The sequence below is a fragment of the Eleginops maclovinus genome, chromosome 13 (assembly GCF_036324505.1).
Source record: "Eleginops maclovinus isolate JMC-PN-2008 ecotype Puerto Natales chromosome 13, JC_Emac_rtc_rv5, whole genome shotgun sequence".
Lineage (NCBI taxonomy): Eukaryota > Metazoa > Chordata > Actinopteri > Perciformes > Eleginopidae > Eleginops > Eleginops maclovinus.
This window is the reverse complement of record NC_086361.1, coordinates 19,231,957-19,254,616: the sequence shown is the minus strand read 5'-3', so window position 1 is coordinate 19,254,616 and position 22,660 is coordinate 19,231,957. Positions and strand designations below refer to the sequence as shown.

The following is a 22,660-nucleotide window of genomic DNA, read 5'->3' as shown; positions in this document are numbered from 1 at the left end:
GGCAGCTCACAAGAGCAGGCATAAGCCCCTAAAAACCAGCATAAAAACTTGCCGCCACTGCGCTGCTGGGTAATTTTTAGTGTTCCCAGAAGGGGATTACAGTGAGTGTGTGAGGAAAGCGAGGAAGACTTTGGAGGGAGGATGAGGGTAATGACAAACATAATTTTTATATCCTGAGGGAGTTTGCAGGACTTTTATTGGTCTTGATGCTTATCATGAACATTACTCAAACTGAAATAATGGAAGCACTGTGTCCCTCATTCTTTGGTAATTGTTGTTTCCCTTTACCCAATTATTTTAGCTGAATGTCACAATTTGAATTTATTGGAGGGTTTTTCAGATCACCTGTTGACTCCTGATGAAGAACTGAGAGCAGGTTGATTCCCTTCCCTTCTTGGCCAATCAGCCTTTCTTTAGGACTTATTAAATGTAGAAAACTGAACACGCAGTTCACTATGATCCTTCCTTTCCTTAATGCAGACCACATTTTAGCAGATACTGCAAGACGCTTGTCCTAAGGCCCTTTCCTACCTGCATCAGGGCAGATTTGTGCAATAATGTAATGCTTGCTTTACTATACCGTGCCGGATTTATTTTAATATTGTTTTCTCCTTATTATTAAAGAAGCATTTGTTTATTATAAAGGATGCAGTTTATTTTGATCGAAGAAGGGATTTGTTTTTCCAAGTATATCATTTTTGTTTTGTTTGGAACTGATTTTAGTGCTTTTTTCTGATCAGCTGAAATGCATTGTTCAGTTAAACTAATGGACTTTTAGTTTGGCTAATCTGTAAACTTGAACACTATAAATCTTAAAGCCTAATATAGAGTGTCTTAGTGTATTGGAAGGAAACACTTGTCTGAGGTACATCCAACACCCTGTCAGATAAGCTCAAGTACCTCTTCCTTAGCACCACCATGTTTCAAATATGTTATCACAAATTTCTTATGAACCTGGTATTATATAATATCAGTGTTTATACAAAAATATACTTTGTAAATTTGACTTTGGTCCAGTTTTTCTGCTACCACTAAGTACTTTTATTCATCTATCAATTCTGGAGGTGGATTGTTTATGTATGACTTTAAAGCTTGCTGTTTTATCACAGTTAACTGTAAAACATTTACACATTTTACTCAACACCCTAAGCTTGCTATTTCAACTGTTTTATTGTTACCTTTTGCTAATGATTTCGTCAGGCATGCCCGCAGTTAATCGCTCACACTAGATCCACCAGCCTCATCATTTTTTATGCTCATTTATGATTGTACGCTCAAGGACCTCTTGTGGATGGTGTTGACTGCTTTATACTGTCGCCGTTGACTGTTGACTCACTTCTTTTTATGGTCTGTAATCAACAACTGCTCAGAAGCAAAAGGCATTTCCGCCTATCAGCTAGGCTAAAAACATCTCTAGCAGAATGTGTTGAAGTAGAACATTTACAGATTCATTTTATGCCCAAAATGTTATGACCGACTAACATAAGGAGATGACTCAAGATTAATTTATTCCCATTTTCTTAGTCATTGCTGCAGAGATGCAACTCTACTTTACTTCGGAGGCACACTTGGTTTATTTAAATTTCCCTATTCAACCTAAATATGATGTATTGTTTGCATCAAATTCGAAGTTCGGTTGATTTACTTAGTTGAGCTTTCTTTAAAACCACTGCTTGGGAATCACAAATCAGATCATATGTGATGCTAATTATTCTTGTTGAATGCCATGATGCATCTTCCCAGACCACCACTTTGTACATTTTGTTTTATATAAACACAAATGTGGTCGTTTTTACATCAAACAAACTAAACACAATGCCATGACAAAACTTAAGATATATATCGATACACATGAGCTCAACACAGCCAGAAAGTACACACAACAGATGTTCCTGCAAAAAGGCCTTGCTGAAAGGCATACTTGTGCAATGAACTAATTCTCTACACTGTGCATGTGGCTCGAGCCAAACACACGCTGTCTTTCTCAGACATGAAAACTTGCTTGAGGTCAACGCTTGAGGACGACTAGCTAACTGTATATACGGCAGGCTTTGATCTTTGGACTTGGCTGTGGCAGAGACAGCCAGCACTGAGGCTCTGAGCTACCGGAAGCATGTGGTCTAGGACGGCTCCATTTACTACTCTGTTCTGCAGCTAAATTTACAATAATAAAAAGGCTGGCTGATTTATTTCAGACTGTGATACATTTCCTCTCCAACGAGGGAAGAAAGGACAAAGCGAGAGACAGACGTCTCCAGATCACCGAAGAACATTAAGTGATAATTACAGAGAGAGAAAGACAGAAAAGAGAAGGACGAGGTTTCCCCCTCGCGCTGTTCCCTTCCTTTCCCTCTGCCACCACAGAGGAGAGTGGCGTCTTTAAACTAAAGAGAGTCGCCCGCTGTATTAGACTCCCAATGATTGGCAATGATTGCATTATCTGATCCCATGAAGGATAAAAGGACAGCAACACACACACACACACACACACACACACACACACACACACACACACACACACACACACACACACACACACACACACACACACACACACACACACACACACACACACACACACACACACACACACACACCACATGCCTGTATTTCATTGCTCAATGATCACTGCATCCTCAGAAGTCAAACATGGCTTTTGAAAAAAAACATGTCGCCATAAAAGAAAATATGATTCAGATTCAAACATCGACTTTATCTTTTTCAAGTCCATTTTCCGAAACGCACAAGCTTGCACACACACGCACACACACACACACACACACACACACACACACACACACACACACACACACACACACACACACACACACACACACACACACACACACACACACACACACACACACACACACACACACACACACACACACACACTCATTCTCCTCTATGTACTCGACTTCACCACCAGTCCACCGCACTCCTCTCAAAGCTCTTTGATCCCCGGTCGAGGGTCCTCTCCGCGGTGCCTCTGTCTGAATTCCAGAGATTCTGGGATAATTCAAACGTTTCACGGCACATACTTGGTCCCCCCAGGAGACAGCGGCGGAGATGGAAAATGCCACCACGGTCTCTCTCCCTCCATTGTCCCTACTCTTTAATCAGGCCCTCTCTGTGGCTCGCGCTGCCACCGTGGTGTGTTGTCTCAGCCTGGGAAAATGCCGGCCTAAGTGGCTGTTATGTGCTGAGGCCCAGACCACAGGGACCCAGAGGGGTGCTGCTGGAGCCCTCTGTGCCAGCCGTGGGTCTCGCAGTGGCTAACACACACAATGAGTGAGGTCCCAAATCTGGATGCAGCCTTACATAACATTCATCGCTGCATCTATTTACTTTTCAGTCTGAGCTTAAACAGTAAATCATGCGCCATCATAATCATAGGCGTTAGCCAAAACTAAATCATAAATCATGAATATTATTTGTTCCTAAGGGCTTGATGGGTGTAAACCAGCATTAAACTGACACACAGATATGGCGGTATTGTAGAAACGTCAGTGTGAGCGCTTGGCTGTAAAAGGTCTGTGGAGAGGGAGTTTCCTGCCCATATGTCAACAAATGACCAAAACAAAGGACTTGTGTTTCCCTGAGTCAACGCAAGATGAAGGTCAGCATCCAGGGCTACCTCAGAGTTCATTTCAGCTTAGCTCCGTGTTAGACTCGTGTTAGGGTTGGGCAGCTGGGTCAAGAGGCGGTTGGCCTGCCTTCAGCCGGACCAACGCTGCATCAGGTCAGGTTTATAAGGACTGAGTCGATCCCTGCTGTTTTATACTAGTTTATATTTAGTGCTTATAAGCGTGAATAGAACTTTTATGAGGTACTATAAATCTCATTTTCAAAAGAGGTTGAGTATGGAGGCTCATGTACGCCTACCCCGTGGTTTCTCCAGGCCACCACGAAGCCTTTGTGTTCGCCCTGTTTGCCATGGGAAAATATCTGAAACAAATAACTTGCTTGGTCGGCACCCATCAGTGTAAAAAAACACTTCTAAGAGCTGTGGATTGTGCTGAGAGGGTGTGGCGCAGCGCAGAAGGAACTACTTGTTTACTCTCACTATGTCCGAAAATAAAAAAGGGGAATTATTTTCTCTCCAAAATGGAAAGCAAATAAACAAGTATTCCTGAGCAGACAATGTGGGCAGGCGTGAGCCGCCTGCGGCTCTGCAGCGGCATGCTGGGCTCCGTATGAGAGGGAGGGTGACACTTTGAGGTTCTTCTGCACAACATCATCACCGTCATCATCATTATCATCATCACTATCAATTAGTTTTTGCAAAGGGAAAAGGCAGACATAACTGAAGCGTCATTGAAGTTTAACTTAAGAAAACAAAAACAAACAATCATCGTCACATATTTAATGTAAAAAAGGAAGGGTTACATTTGCTTGATATGTCATTTTTGTCACATGAACTAATGATGGTTTTTAAATTGGTTAGGTACTCTATATAGCATGAAGTACTGTATATAAAACGTATATAACAACTTTCACTTGAGCTGTTGAGTGGCTGTTACTTTCCTAAAACTTAACTTTCTTTTTACACTTTGCTTCCCACTTTGCTGCACCTGAAGTCTAATACAATCTGAATTTTATTTTATTCATTTGATGTATAAAGTGTATGTCACAGTGTTTGCTGGTGTATAGCATGGGGATATAGGGGTGAAAAATACAGAGACACAGAGAACAAACGAAAAAAGACATAAAAACATAAAGTAAAAACTAGTAAAATGAAAAGTAATCTGTTCATTACACTTACAGGGGCTTGAGGGGCCGCGCCTCCGTCGGTCACTGATTGGTTGAATATGATGCGTCACCGACTCTTGAAACCGGAAGTTCCCATGGGCAGGACAATGAACGATGCTAATCTTTGCTAAATCATATTTGTGTGTTATTATAGAGGTTTTTCAAACTTCGGTCGCGTAAATACCAAGGTGAGACCTATATTTTATATCTCTTTGTACCACTGCTTGTCTACATGATTCAATCGGTGTTGATAGTCTTACATTTTTAGAATAAAGTATCAACAACTGGCTACTATGTGCTAGCATCACAAGCTATCTTGTAAGCAAACAAAAGTATACAGCTACTTGAATGTTCTCTTTGTATTTCCTCTTTCAAACGATGGTGTGTAGTCTATGGGGTGTAATACCTATTGGTGAATGTTACCTCTTTTCCATTAAACCCATTTTGTAGTACTGTACTAATAACACATGTTTATTATCTAATGAAATGAAGAAACAAACAGGGAATTTCTGGTCAATCCTTCCAAAAGATAATACAAATGAAATAAGTTTATATTCTAATGTTTCAAAACACCTTATGTCCTTTATACCTTTTGCTGTTTCCTCTTTATATTACTACCCATCTCTTCCCTCTCCCCTGGCAGCGCTCATTGAGGTTCACACATGGAGGTGCCTTGCTACCTGCCCAAACTGCTGTTTGAGCTCAATGAGCAGCGTAAGAGGGACTTCTTCTGTGACTGCAGCATCCTTGTAGAAGGCCGGGTCTTCAAGGCTCATCGCAATGTGTTGTTTGCTGGAAGCGGCTATTTCCGGGCTCTTCTGGTTCACTATCTGCAGGTATGACTGGATTATATGTGATAACCAATTATTTAATTTCAAGCAGACTGTGAGAGTGTTTTTCAAGTCTTTTTTTAGAAACAAATGTAATGTGGTTTAGGGTATGTTAATGTGACAACTGATACTCCATGGTTTTTGTGGTCCATTCATTGCTGATCTTATCAAATTAGGCAATCCAGTATGTTGCTAAAATACACTTTTGGTAAATTCATCTGAAATGACATCTGTTAAATAAATCCAGCCCAAACAATTGCACTGCTTTTGCACCTTTAGTTCAACAGCAACATGTGTTATTAAAGAAATACTCAGACATATTTGGCCCAAATAACTGCACTGCTTTTCTTTCTAAATCATAAAACTGTTACTAAATTTTAAACAGGAAACCTGGCTCAAAGTCTAGTTCAACAGCAACATTACTGTTTTAAGTAATTAAAGACATAAACTGTCCTAAATTTTTCAATACATCTTTTTTCAGGATAGTGGACAGCGCTGCAGCACAGCATCGTTGGACATTGTGACAGCCGATGCCTTCTCTATCGTCCTGGACTTCCTCTACTCTGGTCGCTTGGCCCTGAACAGAAGCAATGTGATTGAGGTGATGTCAGCCGGCAGCTACCTGCAGATGACCGATCTGGTAAACTTCTGTAAGGGCTACATCCGCTCATCTTTGGAAATATGCAACAAGGAGAAGGAGAGTAACACAGATAAGGAGAAGCAGGCCCAGGATGGAGGCTCGGGTCCTGCAGACAGCGGCACTCCTGCTGCAAATATCTCCAGTGGAGCAGGGGCTGCGGAGCCTCATTCTCAGGCTGCAACTAAAGGGCCTGAGTCTGGGACCTCAGCTAGAACCCCCTTGTCTATCCCCCTCACCACAACTCCCTGCACCAGCAGAGATGTGGACAGGGACTACCACTCCACGGAGGAATTTGCATCTGGTAATGAAGGCCAGAAGGGACAAATGGATCAGTCTAACCTCTCATCTTCTTCATCGTCTGCTTTGACCCCCGAGTTAGTGAACCCTAAGATAGAGTACGACCCAGATGAGGATCTTATGGAGTCCCCTGACACTAAAGACCTGTCCTCATATCCCGGGCCATCTCTCCATAACCCTCATAATAGCAGACTACTTCCTCCCTCTCCCTCAAATGAGCGCTCTCCTTCAGGATACAACCCTTCCTGTAATGCCAGGCAACTCATGGAGATGCTGGCCAGAGGGGAAGGTCAAAGTCCCCTGGGGGAGAAAGGAGGGCAGCGTTTTACCCAAGGACTGGGTAGCAGCACTGGATGCAGAATGGATGAAGGTTTAGGATTTGCAGGATCATCTATCATGGAGATCCAGTCTGATTGGCTTGGAGAAGACACAGGTAATTGGCAAGATCAATCTAAAGTGATGCAAATGTTTGGATCGGGTACATTTGACCTAATGTAAATTAGACTGATGAAAAATGTTGAAACATGTAACAATCCATATGTAAGGACACAACATTTGCAGTGCTGTCCTACTGAAGTTAATCTGACCTGTGGCCCTCTCCCTCCCCCTGCAGGCGATGGTTTGGTAGTGCCAGTGAAACTCCACAAGTGCCCATTCTGTCCGTACACTGCCAAGCAAAAGGGAATCATGAAGAGACACATCCGCTGCCACACAGGAGAGAGACCATTCCCCTGCCCCATGTGTGGCAAGAGGTTCACAAGACAGGAGCACCTTCGCAGCCATGCCCTCAGTGTAAGAACTCAACATAAAAATCCATATGATTTTAATTGTGTTGCGATACCTGACCTGGTTTTGATATGTAGACCTCCTCATCTAAGGTAGCTCCTGAAACAAAAGTTAATTGAAGAAGGAATTATACTATATATTAATATATTAACTACTAAATGCCATTGGGTTATCAACTTCCTGTTAAGTAGTGAGCTTTTTTCTCTACAAATCCTGTTGAACAAAAAGCAGAAATGTAGTCTCTTTTCTGCTTTTTAAAACTATTTTGAATTCCATTTTTGCTGGGTCTCTTTATTGGACGGGCTGTTCACAGAGTTTGCGAAACAGAAACATTGAAATTAGTTAAAACATTTGAGTCATCATTATTTCAAATTAGTAAGGAAACATTTAATGGCAGCTGTTGTGCCAAATCCGTGGTTACTTTAATTTGTAATGAAATTGATTTGGATCAATCACTAAAACAATTTGAAAATGTCATCTAATTAGAAATGGGATGGTTGTAAATACTGTACATGTCCTCTTGTTATAGATTGATTGTTTCCTTTTGTCTCGTTTGTAGTTCATAAGATTTAATTATACGTTAAAGAACCCTCTAAAGCCAGTAATAGCTGGCAGTTAGTTATATGCAGTAATTAGCTCACTCTTTAATTTGGTTAGTATTGCTGTTGAATTCAGTCCTCTTTCCTGTTACTTGTGTGTAGTGAGAAATGTTTAATGAGAACAGTAAATCTTTTTGCCCCTATGTTGATATTCTTCACCTGTAATCTTTAAATTGGGGTTGCCTGTATAATGATGTCTCTCTCATGTTTACCATCACAGGTCCACAGGCACTATTGGCCGGTGTCCTGTAAGAGCTGCAGGCGAACCTTTACTGGATCCAGTGTTTCTTCCGGACTCCGGCGCTTCGGCCTCTGCGACAGCTGCAACTGCGTGACCACCACACACGATGACTCTGCTCACTCCGGCAGCCAATCGGAGCCTATGGAGCGTGCAGACGGGGGTCCGGATTGGTCCAGTTTTATGGATGATGTAGATGAGGTGGAGGTTGGCAGAGTGGAGGACATGGTGGCGAAACAGATGCTTGAAAGGCAGCTGGCTGTCTGCACTGGTGCAGGTGACACAGTGAATCTGTAGCCCACTGCACTTGGAGAAAAAAAACATTCCTTTAACTTCTCAACTGTGGCCATACTGTTGATGTGACATTATGAATGGCCTTATTTATTGATTTATGTAATCAGATTGCAGGTCATTAAAAGAAGTTTGCATTGTGGTTATATCGGGGCCAATGTGGTTTTTGTTGCAATAAATGTATAATTGTTGACATGGAATTTCATCAAGTTTTGTCCTTTTTTATGTGAAATATGATGTTGTCTTGTAATTGGCTTTATGTACATTTCCCTGCTGCAAAATTGATTCCAAGTTGCCATTTGGGGTCATCTAGTGGTCCAAAAAATGTACAGTATTCAGAAATCTTTGAAATTGGTCATTGAAATCACAGGCGTTTTGCATTAATAAAAAAACGGACTACTTTAAACTTTAAAGTGTATAAAGATTTCTATTGAAATGCTTCCGGTTAATTGATTATTTATTGTCATTGCACAATAGTATTGAGTGAAGTAGGATTCACGTTATACAAACCACCAGAGGGCGGATACACTGACAGTTTTTCCCTTCCCACAACGGCATTCAGGTGTAATGCAAATGGTACAAACAGGTAGAGCTAAAGGCACATCTCGTGTCTGACTATAACTCAAGAGGTTCATAGTCAGGATTTGCTTTACAGGTTTAAAAGGAATACTGTCAATTAAAATGCGTCCTCCATGCATACTCGCTTTTATGTGCGTAATACTTCTCATGTGGATACCTGGAGGCACAGCGCGCTATGAAGCAAACTGGAGCAGCCTGGATGCCAGACCCCTGCCCAGGTGGTTCGATGAAGCGAAGATCGGGATATTCATCCATCCTTCTCGGTCCCTGGATTCTGGCAGTACAGTGAGTGGTTCTGGTACTGGTGGCACTCCAAAAAGCGCGCAGAAGAGGTGCAGTTCATGAAGACAAACTACCCGCCTGGTTTTAAATATACCGACTTTGCGCCGGAGATTCGCGCGGAATTCTTCGATCCGGAAATCTGGGCAGACATATTCAAAGCTTCTGGAGCCAGGTACGGTCATGAGATCTAATCGTGGTGCCATAAAAATGTGCACAAACCAGCTGTATTTGAGTAACATTTGACTACAGCAAAGTCTCTTTTGTTGCCAGTGTTTGCTCAGCTGCACCTGCAGGTTTCACGTAAAGGCTTGCCTGCAGTTAGTGGCTTTAGGTCATATAACAATATATATATTTTTTCAGTTTTCTTTTTTTTTAACAATGCTGTATAGTGATGTGATTACTTTTTGGGGTCTTATGTTCGGTTATAATAAGCTCCCAATTCCTTGTTCCTGATATATGTAAGGACATTTAAGTGTGTGCCTCTACAGGTATGTTGTGTTCACATCCAAACACCATGAAGGATTCACAAACTGGCCCTCAGCAGGCTCCTGGAACTGGAACTCAATGGATGTGGGTCCTCACCGGGACCTGGTGGGAGACCTAGGCTGCAGCTGTCAGGAACAGGTGAGCAATGGTACAATCCCCTTTCTTGTTGGACCAAGCCTCGGGATTCAAGAATCAGAATTTTGTTGCCCGTAAGACTCTTCCAGAGCTAGCGGACCTTGTGACGAAGTACAAACCTGATCTGATCTGGTCTGATGGGGACTGGGATGCACCAGATACCTACTGGAACTCCACCCAGTTCCTGGCTTGGCTCTACAACGACAGTCCAGTCAAGGTGAAAGACCGCAACAGGTTTAATCAGAGTGTATTTATTTTATCATGGTCCATTAGCAGCCCCAGTCTTCTTCTGTATATAACAACTGGTGTCTTTCTTTAGGATGTGGTGGTTACCAATGACCGATGGGGTAAGGGCTGCTACTGCAAACATGGAGGGTACTACAACTGTGCAGACAGGTACACACCTGGTCAACTTCCAGACCGCAAATGGGAGAAATGCCAGTCCCTCGACTCCCGTTCCTGGGGCTACCGAGAGACATGAAGCTGAGCGAAGTCATGGGCCTGCTGTCCATCATTAAGGTGAAAGGTCACAGTAGGGCATCACCTACAAATGATGGAAGAAAAGTACGTGGATTATTTAACTCTCTCATTTCTTAGGACTTGTTATAAGTGGTGTCAATGGCTGGTAACTACCTGCTGAACATTGGGCCAATGGCAGATGGCATGATTGTCCCAGTGTTTGAGGAGAGGCTGAGGGATCTTGGTGGCTGGTTGGGGATAAATGGGGAGGCCATATATGCCACCAAACTATGGAGGATCCAGACGGAGAACAGCACTGTCACTGTGTGGTGAGATTGTGATTTTGTGTTTTTTCCACTTCACTTTTTGCCTCTATGTAAGGCCATGTCTCTTGAAATATAACCATCTATAAAATCCTCTCTCTTTATTATTTCTGCTGCTACATGCCCATTTTGTAATAATGTGTTGTACCTCTTATAGGTACACAGCCAAAAATAATACAGTTCATGCCATTATCCTTGACTGGCCGTCCAAACAGATTCTTCAGCTCACAGCATCAAGGATGACTGGAGCCACAAAAGTAAGTTGTACACCATTATGCCTTAAATGTCTAATTCCAGTTATCTTTAAATCTTCTTCATAATCAATAAATCTACATTATTCTTGTTTATATCCACAGGTTACACTCATGGACTATCCTGATGTACCACTGAAGTGGGAACCACTCACACCAGCAGCCGGACTGAGGATTCTTATGCCTGCGATGCCAAAATCTCTTGGAAATGCCTGGTGCCTGGAACTGGAGGGAGTTGTCTAACTTCAGAGTTGTGGATAATCAAGATCAAGTCATTAGGTCAAGAAAGGGCTGCCCCTTCGCCAATAAAATAATAATAAATCCATATGCCAATGCAGGAGCAAAAAGGTTTGGCTCATTTGAAAGCTAATGTACTACTTTATTTTGTTTCTTCATGATTGATTCATCATTCACTTTGAATGAATCATTGACTTCCTCAGGTATCTACTGTCAGGGTAAAGCTGGGCTTCTCCATTGGAACATTTCCTTAAACATTGTACAAAGGTCACTCCTACTTGTATTTGTTTTTCATTAATGTATTTTTTTATAAACAAAGATAAATAATGTGTACAAAATGATGTGTGTGTGCGTGTGTGCGTGTGTGTGTGTGTGTGTGTGTGTGTGTGTGTGTGTGTGTGTGTGTGTGTGTGTGTGTGTGTGTGTGTGTGTGTTTGGGTGTTGCTTTCATCTTCTTTGTATGTCTTTTTTTGTTCCCACATTTAATAGTTTTTATGTACGGTTTAAAATCTTTGTTAAAAACATAAACTTAAGCTTAACTCACAATTATATCATCCAATGCAGAATTACCCTAGAAAAAATCAATACATTCATGATATCTACCCTTTCCTTACATTTGCATTAGATTTAAAAAAACATATATAACATGTATATACGATAATGCAAAATGTGTGAACAAGAAAATTACATATATATATACAAATAAAACAAAAGAAAAAGAATCATGCACGATGTAACGTTCATTTGTAAATAAAGTTGTACAAAAAAAATCAGACTGTGATCACGTGATACCTCATGTGATTTCAGTCATGTGACGAAACCACATTGCATCTGGAGGGGCACAACAATAATAGTACAGCTGCAGGAAGTGAAACTACATGTTTTCTGCTTTTGAACTGTTTGAATTAGCTTCCTGGTAACATTAATCTTCACTCACATGCAGAGTAGGCCACGATAGGAACACTTTCTAACCATGCTCGCTTTGTGGTTCCTCCTCGGTGTTTTGGTGTCTCACGCGGCGGCTCGGTACACCGCGGACTGGGCCAGTCTGGACGCCCGGCCACTGCCTCCATGGTACGACGAGGCGAAGGTGGGGATATTTGTCACTGGGGGGTGTTTTCTGTGCCCGGGTTCGGCAGTGAGTGGTTCTGGTGGCACTGGCAGGGCGCACAACCTCCGGACCAGAAGTGTGTGAGCTACATGTCCAAAAACTATCCCCCTGGATTTAGCTACCCAGAGTTTGCGCCGCAGTTTCACGCTCAGTTCTTCAACCCACAGGACTGGGCGGACATATTCAAGGCTTCTGGTGCAAAGTGAGTTGCAATTAATAATATTATTTAAATAATGGATGGATGGATGGATGAAGTACTCCACAAGGCTGATGTTACAGTTCCTTGATACCTTTTTTGCAGATATGTCGTCCTGACTGCCAAACACCACGAGGGATTTACTAACTGGGGCTCTCCTAACTCCTGGAACTGGAACTCAGTGGATACTGGTCCTCACAGGGACCTGGTGGGGGACCTTGGGGAGGCAGTGCGCAACAGGTGTGCCATCACATGCTATACAGTGAGGGGGAAGTGTTCTACATGGTGTTGTTTTCAGAACAATATAAAATTGTGTACACACAGTCAAGATAAAAACAACAAATTAAAAGGTGAAACATTTGACCTGGGAAATATAATAAAGACATACTTTAGGGTAGAAGTAATAAAAGAGGGACTACAACTAAATGCATAACCAAATCATTCTAAAAAAAGAACAAAGCATTCCTGTTCAAGTAAGGTTTGAGGATTGATTTAAAAGATGAAGGCTTTCTTAAGGTACCTTAAGGAAAAATACCGATTAAGGAAATGGATTATTGTGAGAGAAAACTGAAGTGATGCATCCCATCTTGAAATGTTCAATACCTCGAGTAAGATAACAAAATATCAACATTTAAATATAGGGTTGAATTTGTGGCTTTTACATTTATCATGTCATTCAGAAACCTTCCTTTCTTTAGTTTTACTGCCTGCATTTTTCTTCTTTAGGTCATTGCACTATGGACTCTACAACTCCCTGTATGAGTGGTTCCACCCTCTCTACCTGACAGACAAGAAGAATGGATTCAAGACGCAGGAGTTTGTGATGAATAAACTTCTACCTGAGCTTTATAACATGGTTGTAAGGTATGTAACACTTGAATTACACCATCAGCTGATTACAATACAAACATGTTTATTCCACCTGATAATGATGATAAAGTCAGGGTTTGTTATATTGACATGTGACCCTATGAAAGCATGTTTTAATAGAATCTTATGGCAATATGTTTATACCTTCCTGTTGTTCTGCAGGTACAGACCTGAGGTGATCTGGTCCGATGGAGACTGGGAAGCACCTGACACCTACTGGAACTCCACCGAATTCCTGGCCTGGCTCTACAATGACAGCCCAGTGAAAGTAAGTGTTTTAATTAGAGATTAACCGACTGATGGCTGGCCACTGGTTGTCAGATTTACATACAGTTTGTATCTTTTATAGATATGTTCTGCATCTGTTTTCCTCTGGGAAAGTAAACCATGTTAGAGAAAGTGTAATATACTATAATTAATAGTTTTATCATTTTATTAAGGTTGCATTCCCTTTCCCTTATCTTAGGATACCATCGTGACCAATGACCGATGGGGAGCTGGCTGTGCCTGTAAACATGGCGGCTACTACAACTGTGAAGACAAATACACTCCTGGCCAGCTGCCCAAGCACAAATGGGAGAAGTGCACATCTGTGGACACGTTCTCCTGGGGCTACCGCCGAAACATGAAGATGAGCGAACTGATGGACTTACCCTCTATCATAGAGGTGAGGATATGTGATGACAGTTATTACCAAATCTGCAATGATCGATAGGTTGGTTCCGCTTTTGTATATCTTATGCATGAAGTACACGTAATATTTGCTTGTGTGCAGCCGTCGCGGGCACATTTTGTAATTTCTGGGGGGGTTTGATTGCTAATTTTAAAACAGTTATCAATCTAATTTCATTTGGAAGTGCTCTTTCAAACTATTACTTCGCTAAACCTTTAATTGTCTATGTTACAATCAGGTGTGCCTTGATTTTGCAATCATTTTCAAGAGAATCATGATCCAACATTAAGCCAAGCCCTTGATTTTTCAGTCATCTCAATACAGCAGAAATACCATGATCAGCGAGGTGTCTCTTCCTGACTTGCCTTGCCTTTCTCCACCTTCTCTTGTTCCAGGATCTGGTTCACACTGTGGCTCTGGGAGGTAACTACCTCCTGAATGTGGGTCCCACACCTGATGGGATGATCCCCGCTGTGTTTGAGGAGCGGCTCAGGGGGGTCGGAGCCTGGCTACAGATCAATGGAGAGGCCGTCTACGCCTCCAAACCCTGGAGGGTCCAGACTGAGAACACCACCGTACCAGTCTGGTAAGAAGCAGTGAGATACACAGTCTGTGATCTTGTATTTCCTGTCATGTATTATTGAAGTTAATGCATTCACACATTGTATAAAGTATTCTTCTACGGAATATTTTGATTCTTCAAAGCTTTCATAACTTTGACATTCAAATGCTGCACGGGCTTTTTTGTATTATTATTTTTGAGCTCATGCATGAGCGCGTAACAAACTCCAAAGAAATGATTTTATTTAATAAACATAATTATTATCATATTTTTTAATCCTTAAAGGAGAAAAACATAATTCTAGATAAAGTGAAGATTAAACCTGATTTAAAACATAGAATCCAAGCAATAAATAAACATGTTATTTTCATGTTAGTTTACGTGTTAGCAGCACTAAAGCATGTTCAATTAACTACTAAATGAAAAGTAAAGAGAAATGGGGACAAAAATAAGCATGGTTTATGTCTTAATCACTCAGATGCAAGATGCCCTGAAATTGAGATAATTGACGCAATAATCTTCTGTATTTTTCTAGGTATACATCCAAAGGAACCTCTGTTTATGCCATCATGATCACCAAACCCCCCAAGCTCACACTGAAACTCCTGGGACCCAAAACATCTGCAGTCACTAAGGTAATGGGATTAAAACGATGTTGTTTTAATAGATTAGACTTAGAGTAGTGGCTCCGTTAGAGCGTTAAAAAAACCATAATGTTGTTTTGTCACACTGTCATACTGCTCATTACTGATGCAATGCTAATTTGATTTAGCGCCTTGGTGCCGTCTGCACAGGTTTGTGGTGTGGGCTACTTTTCAATCTGAAGAAGAAGAAGAATCGGAGGATGAAACCCTCTTATTTGTCACATACATGCACACAGAGTGAAATTGGTCCTCTGCATTTAACCCATCCTAGTACTAGGAGCAGTGAGCAGCTACCGTGCAGCGTCCGGGGAGCAATGGGGAGGGGGGATTGGAAGTGTGTGCTCAAGGGCACCACAGCAGGGCCCAGGAGGTGAACTGGGACCTCTCCAAGTAGCAGTCCACTTTCCATATTTCAACTGTTTGGGGACTTGAACCGGCGACCCTACTATTCCAAGTCCAAGCCCCTACTTACTGAGCCACTGCTGGATGGTCTCTGCATTTGACCCATCCTAGTGTAGGAGCAGTGGGCTGCCATTATGTATGGCGCCCGGAGAGCAGTGTAGGTAACGGTGCCTTGCTTTCGGGGACTTGAACTAGTGACCTTCCAGTTCCCAGGCCAAGCCCCTATGGACTTTGCCACCACCGCCCTAATAATCTGGCAGAATGAATCATAGTAACATATTGCTGGTTGAGCTGATTTGCATGAAAACAGAACTTTTGACTCTTTTGCAACAAACTGGATATGCAAAACAGTATATCAACCCAACACAAAGAGATTTGATCGCCTTTACATGAAGTATGACACACTAAACCACACATTTGTTCCCTTCTCCAGGTGACTTTGTTGGGCAATCCAAAACCACTGCCCTGGTCTCCGGTCAGCCCGAGTGGTGGCCTCACTATCCTTCTGCCTGAACTGCCCTATTCCCCCGGGCAGGCATGGACACTCAAACTGGACACCATCCAGTAAGCCTTCAAAGTCTAAAAGGCTGAATATCATGACTTTTTATATCTCAGGTTTTAATCATCTTTGTGGGATAAGGGTGAACTAATGTGATATGGTTAAAGGGACAGCACCTTTTGTAATGGATTAGTATTCGTGCCAAAAATGAAACACTCCTCTTCAATGATTCCTTTTGTCTCTCTGAGGACTTAACATGTAATGGGTTGCTGCCTCTTAATTGTGCTCTTTTAGATAAAAATGTTTAATGATTATGAATGAAAAGTGGTATCTTCTGTTCAGCTTGTGAAGCTCTCCTGGCAGCTCCCAGCTGTCTAATTGCTGTTTCAGAAAGAACTGACTTCTTTTATTAGGGGTTTGTTGGAAAATAAACCACAATGCACTTTTTGTATTTTTACTGTATGAAAAAACTGAATAAAAGATGATTGTTTTCTCTTGTGAATTATTGTGTAATACATTATATGATTAATGTTAGAGATTCATCTTACTCCAAAGAAGCTCTGGGACGGTTCTTGTGCTGTTTTACGACAATGTTGTAGTGGAAATGTCTTCCTTCTCTTGAATATAATAGCACTAGATGGCCCTCGGCTGGTGGTGCTGAAAGCTTGAAAAACCATTTTCCTTGCTTCCTCTTACCCTGTAGGGTTTTTGAGAAATTCAGAATCCCTTAAGGCTAGGTCAAGAAACAAAGCCATCTAACTGTGTCTCAATGCGCCTCAAGCATCCTTCAGGTCTCATTACTTCAGGAACTTTTTGTTTCTTGCTGCTGAGTTGTGCACAGACACAATAACCACCTCTAAAACTTATTTCTATCTGACTTTCTGGAGTCTTGAACAGGATGTACAAACCTCGAGAGGGCTTTTCGCACTTAAGTGGGATCTGTTATATTTCACACTTCGTAGTATGTTTGCAATTGGGCAGCACTTGTTGGCACAAGTGAGGCCCTTAACTCCCTTAAGGGCCTCAGGATGGCATTACTCATCACCTCCAACATTTTTACATTTGACTAACTCCTGATCTTTGGATGTAACCTGCTTCTCCCCCTGAGGCTTTACGCTGAACGTTTAAACCTCAGTGGGACACTTTATATTCCGTAGCAGCGGGATTTCGTTGTCAGTGCAGTTATTTACCACAGATAAGGTGTGAATGGACCTAAATATACCCTAACTGTGTCAGTCTGACTGACAGCGAAGAGTATACCCACAGGGACTGCATTTTAGTCAGAATGCCAGAGCAAAGTTATTCTCTGTCCTCTTCTTTAACCTTCCTTAATAGTTGTATGTGCTCAGCTTGACATTTGCATTGCAAATTCCGAGAGAGAGAGAGAGAGAGGGAGAGAGAGAGAGGGGAAAGAAAAGGAAAGTGTTCTTTGACCTCTGATTTGCATTTTGGATGGCGCTTTGTGGCTCAAATGCAAACATTTCCATCTACTTTATTTCACTTTCAACCAGATGAGATAATGCCTCTCGCTTAGAGTAAACAATGTTTGTTCTGCAATTGAACTTTAACACAATTTTCTGTAACAATTTTTCTGCTCTGATTGGTTAGCTGGCCGGCTCTGTTGTGGTTGGTCAAAGGCTTAGAGATGTCCCTTAGCCTATCAAGTGCAATGTGTTGGAGCACAGAAGAAGTGCGAGTGTTACGTAGTGATGTCACTATGTTACAGAAGTAAACAAAGGAGTCAAATTAAGGTGTTTCCACAGGAGTGTGTGGGAGAGCAAATAATGAAGGGTAAAAAAAGCACGTTTTTCTTTCGGAACTTTTAGAAAAAATGACAGAGGGATTCAGTAGGTGTCCTAAGAGTCAGAAACTTCACACAAAAGAAAGACTAAGGAGACACAGCACCTCTCATTTAACTCGCTAAAATAGCTTTATAATAATCATATTAATAGTAATAATATTAGCCATTAGAAAATGTTTCGACAACGTTGACAGTGTTACATTCTGTGTTGGGGGTAAACCACGTCACAGTGTGCCATCTCTCCGGGCTGCAGCGCTATTGGACGTGCTCCTTTGACACATCTAAATCCATAAAACATACAAGATCAATAAATAAATGTGTATGTACAAAATGAGAACCACAACACAACAAACATAATCATGATTTTACACTTTACTGTGCAACACCCTCCGCTGCCGTCCAGCACAAACTCAAGACCGCGTCCCCTCCGTCACCGAGGTGTGCTCATGCATGTTGTGTGTCCACTGGTGGCTCAACGAAACAAAGTGTATGTCTTATGGCATCGCTATTGCTATATGCTCCAGTCAACTTTTTTTTATAGGAGAAAAAAAAAGCATTGAATGTTTGTATGTACAATATGCTGTCTTGGCACTGAATCAAACGTGTATAAAACAAGAGAACTCAAAGATAAAGCTGAGCTCAAAGACAGAAAAGCTCGCTGTATCAAACCCGTTTGATTAAAAATCATTATGAGAAATACATGAAAAAGGTGGAGATAGAAGACAATGAGGGGCTATTTTAGTCTTGCTACATTATAGAGTAGAATACAGAGAGTGGAGAGTCTGCATCAGATGTTTTGTCCGTGTTTTCCTCATCTGGCAGAACATAGTGGATTAAATGCACATGGAGAAAGAAGGTCATATGTTCGGATCGTCCGTCAGTCTGTTTGCCGAACGCTTACTTTCCTCAGTGCGATCTCTAACTCCTCATTGGTGTGTCCATCATCGATCCCAGAGAAAACATTTTTTTCCAGAGTTATTGACACTTGATTTCTACTCCATCTCCTCAGTAGCAGCAATTTAAGAAGTATCGTCAACCTTTTTTGTTTGTTATCGCACACACAGCCTACTCGCCCTTGAATACCGAACAATGTTTACCCATAGCTATAACTGACAACACCATTTATAATAATGAGAGTGATTGCAATAATGAATCCTTTTTAATGACAAGAATCATACTAATAATAATCATATTGTAATAACAATATATGTCATATTGAGAGTAGCAATGTCCATTGGCAACAGGTATTTACATGTTTGTAAACGCTAGGGTGGCAGGGTAGGATTTTTTTTTGTTAATTACACAGTAATTGCTCAGTTTTCTCTGACCCACATGGTTACCTGTGTGAATACTGTAAAGCAACACTACAGTGTAAACACACACACACACACACGCATACACGCACACACCAAACACACATAGCACATTTACACCTCATTGCTAAAGGCACATTGGAGTTTCAGTTGAACATCTTCTGGGTTAAAGCTGCTCTGGGGGTGTGAAGTAAAATCTTTAAGAGGAGGGAAAAATGTAACATTTGAATGTAGTTTAGTATAGATACGAATTAGAGTTAGAATTCCAAATATTTTTATGAAAACAAACCCTTTTTGATACTGTTGGTGGTTGTCTTTTTCTTTCATTAACTGTATCTACATTCTCTAATGCCTTTTATATACAGTTTTCTGTTGGTGTCTGATTTAAATTGCCTTCGTATGCACAATAAATTGACATATAACAATACAATCCAGTGTTATTTTATCTTATTTACTATCAGCCTCACTGTTATCTACTCTTCAAATGTGTATAAAGTTACTGCTAATGCCATCCCAAAATGTCCTATTGTTCCCCAAGCGTTGCTGACTGTGAGTGGTGATCAAAAATGCATCTTCAAAACATCATATGGTTGGTTCTTATTTCTTTAACAGTGGGTATGTTTTAAATATTGCAGGGAGTACTGGAAGAAGTCGTCACTGCTCTGGTTACTAAGCCAGACAAAAAAGGACCTTGGCTTCCCCCACTGATGTTTACCTCCAGTGACTTTGCTTTTTCCTCCAGAGCAGCTCTGCCTCAGAAATATCTGCATAACTAAAACTCAAATCTGCTGCTACAGCATCCCTTCTGTTTCACTTTGTTGCAAATGCACAGCATACAGTACAGCCCACACACATCGGCTACAATTGAGCTCTTTCCACGACCACAACTTTCACTGCTGTTTTTCTGCCAGTCTCAGAAAATAGCTACTAGATAATCTGGGCTCAAATGATTGCCCCTTTTATTCAGAGAACATGGACAACATTCCTGTGGGACTGATCTGGTCCTGTATCATCAGGGTCCGTCGGTGTGAGAGAATCCCCTGAGCGCAGAGGCATGGGTCGGGGTTGGAGACACTGCTGCTAGAAACTGAGGTACTCGGAGGTGTCTTGTCCGTCTGGCTGTCAACAAGTGTTTTTTGCACTTCTAGAAAGAGGTGAAAGGGTTCGTATAGCAGTCATTGTGGTGTGTTGGTGAGTGCTCAGATTATGTTTGTCCAATATACACCTAGGCTGCTATTTCTAGCTGAGGCTCCTGTATTTATACTGTGAAGATGGCTAAATATGGAACAAAGGAAATCAAAACCACCAAAATGTGTTTGCTATGGACCTGTTTCAAGGCAAGGTGGCTGGCTAACACCGTAACGTGATCAATAGTATAGAGGACAAAGTCAAGCAAGAATTGAAGAAGAAGTAGTAGTTGCTACGGTTGATAAAAATCCCACAAAGCCTCTTTGATTCCTGGTGTTCCTCAAGGCCGACTCCTCGTGGAAAGACCATGCGTGTGTGTAGGTTTGAGGATTGTGAGGGCGGAGTCAAGAGGCCTTCACAGTGGAGTAACAGTAGAAAAGCAGGTATTTGTGCTTTGTTTGATGAGGGCTGTGTGAAACACCACTTTCATGTTGTTGAATTTGAGGGGAACAGAGGAGGATGAGTCAACAAAAAGGCTACAACCCACACTGCTGCAGATGAATAAAACATGGCGTCTGATTCTCAGCCCTTTTTTGTAATTGCCAGGGCAGCTTGTTTTACATGGAGGTTGTTGAATTGTTCTTCTGAGATTCAAATCAAAACATTGATTGCCAAGTATCTTAAGTCCTCCAAGGATGTCTTCTTCGTAGAAAGGCATGACTCATTTAATAACGGCATTGTAAAATCCTGTCAATAGTTTTCAATCACAAAAAAAGGGTTCATAAGCTACAAAATTTGCTTTGTTCTTATCAGCCAAAAATGAGATTCTGCTAAATTTTTCAAAGGAAGTTTCACATAAAACATGCAGTAGTAACATCAACAAAATCCACCAGTCTTATGTGTGTATTGCGAGTGACAGTGAGCGAGACAAAGGATGGCGTGTCAATTTGATAAAAACATTTTCGTTAACAATATTCTCTGAAGATTTTTATACTTTTCTATTTACATATCTTTCTATATATATATATATATATTTATATATACTGTAAACTGTGTTCAAAGAAAACCTCCACATATAGCTGGTTAGGCACATGTAGTTGGTTCTAAAGGGGAAATACAGGGAGGGGGTACAGCAGTATATGTTGTTAGAACCACAGACAGATATACAGTAGGCCTACGGAGGATCATACTTGGCAATAAACACTCTTGCCAGTTATACCCTGTGAACCTGACCCAGCACTCACAAACTCAAGATAATATTCATTAGAAATTATGTTTCACATGTACTGAGTCTGGATATGCCACACAGCTGTAGTATCACACAATGCTATAATCTATCATAATAATAATACTGTAGTATTTCACATTTGATATATGCTGTTTTTGTACATATACTGTACTCAATAGTCTCTACTAATCTAGAAATGTAGATTATATTATAAAATATACATCTCCCATTAAAATCTCCCATTTTGCCAACGCTTTCCAAATCCAAATGTTAGAAAAGGGGAAAAAAACAGGTCATGCTAAAAGATTCTTATAATTTGTTATTTGTCTATTTAAAACGGCTGATTTGGACTTTTTCATCGGGCTTCATCCCTTATGACACACAGCCTTACACACACACACACACACACACACACACACACACACACACACACAGCCTTACACACACACACACACACACACACACACACACACACACACACACACACACACACACACACACACACACACAGTCAAGTCAATGCTCACCATCCATACAGAATACTACAGAAATATCTGTTCGCACATATAAATAAATAAGACCCTTTCATAGCTTTTAAAATCGTACCTGGAAACACCAGACAATTTGATTTTCAACAAATAAATAAAGAGGAAGGCAAAGGAACACACAGTGCAACAAACACTCCATTCACAACAAGTGTAACCTAATCTCACCAAACACTATCAAGTTGCCTTTTTGTCTATCATTTCACCACGAATGGTTTTCTTCTCTTGACTTGAATGACTCTTTGGACGGGCTTTGGGGGGAGCTACATTAAAAACGACTTATTTTGTTTCCTTTCCATTCAGATGAATCATTTCCTTCTTCCGTCAGCGGCGTGTGAAACTGAGAGGATTGTACTTCAAGTTAGGCGTGGAGTTGATTCTGCTTCCTAACTCATCCCACTTTTACGTTGTGATCCACTGCTTTTACAGCAAACATATCATGGGAAAGTCAATTTTGAAGATATAAGAGAAGAGAAAAACAAGAAACTGATCTTCTTTCATGG

At 41.2% G+C, this 22,660-nt stretch overlaps 2 protein-coding genes and 1 pseudogene across 2 annotated transcripts; all 3 read left to right on the top strand.

The window, feature by feature from the left end:
* The first annotated feature begins 4,835 nt into the window (after positions 1–4,835).
* Positions 4,836–8,633, top strand: zbtb8b (zinc finger and BTB domain containing 8B). The gene is made up of 5 exons (XM_063898445.1): positions 4,836–4,940; positions 5,396–5,588; positions 6,064–6,952; positions 7,133–7,311; positions 8,125–8,633. Exons 2-5 carry the CDS (start codon positions 5,415–5,417, stop codon positions 8,437–8,439), a joined length of 1,557 nt encoding a protein of 518 aa, XP_063754515.1. The 5' UTR covers positions 4,836–4,940; positions 5,396–5,414; the 3' UTR covers positions 8,440–8,633.
* Positions 8,634–9,061: 428 nt separating this feature from the next.
* On the top strand, positions 9,062–11,918 carry LOC134875154 (tissue alpha-L-fucosidase-like; annotated as a pseudogene).
* An 83-nt stretch (positions 11,919–12,001) lies between these two features.
* LOC134875517 (tissue alpha-L-fucosidase-like) lies at positions 12,002–16,644 on the top strand. Its single transcript, XM_063900136.1, is given in 9 exon segments — positions 12,002–12,285; positions 12,288–12,498; positions 12,598–12,732; positions 13,219–13,356; positions 13,525–13,630; positions 13,829–14,029; positions 14,431–14,621; positions 15,133–15,232; positions 16,077–16,644. Coding segments are annotated over 9 exon segments (1,344 nt in total). The 5' UTR covers positions 12,002–12,158; the 3' UTR covers positions 16,212–16,644.
* Positions 16,645–22,660: the final 6,016 nt, after the last annotated feature.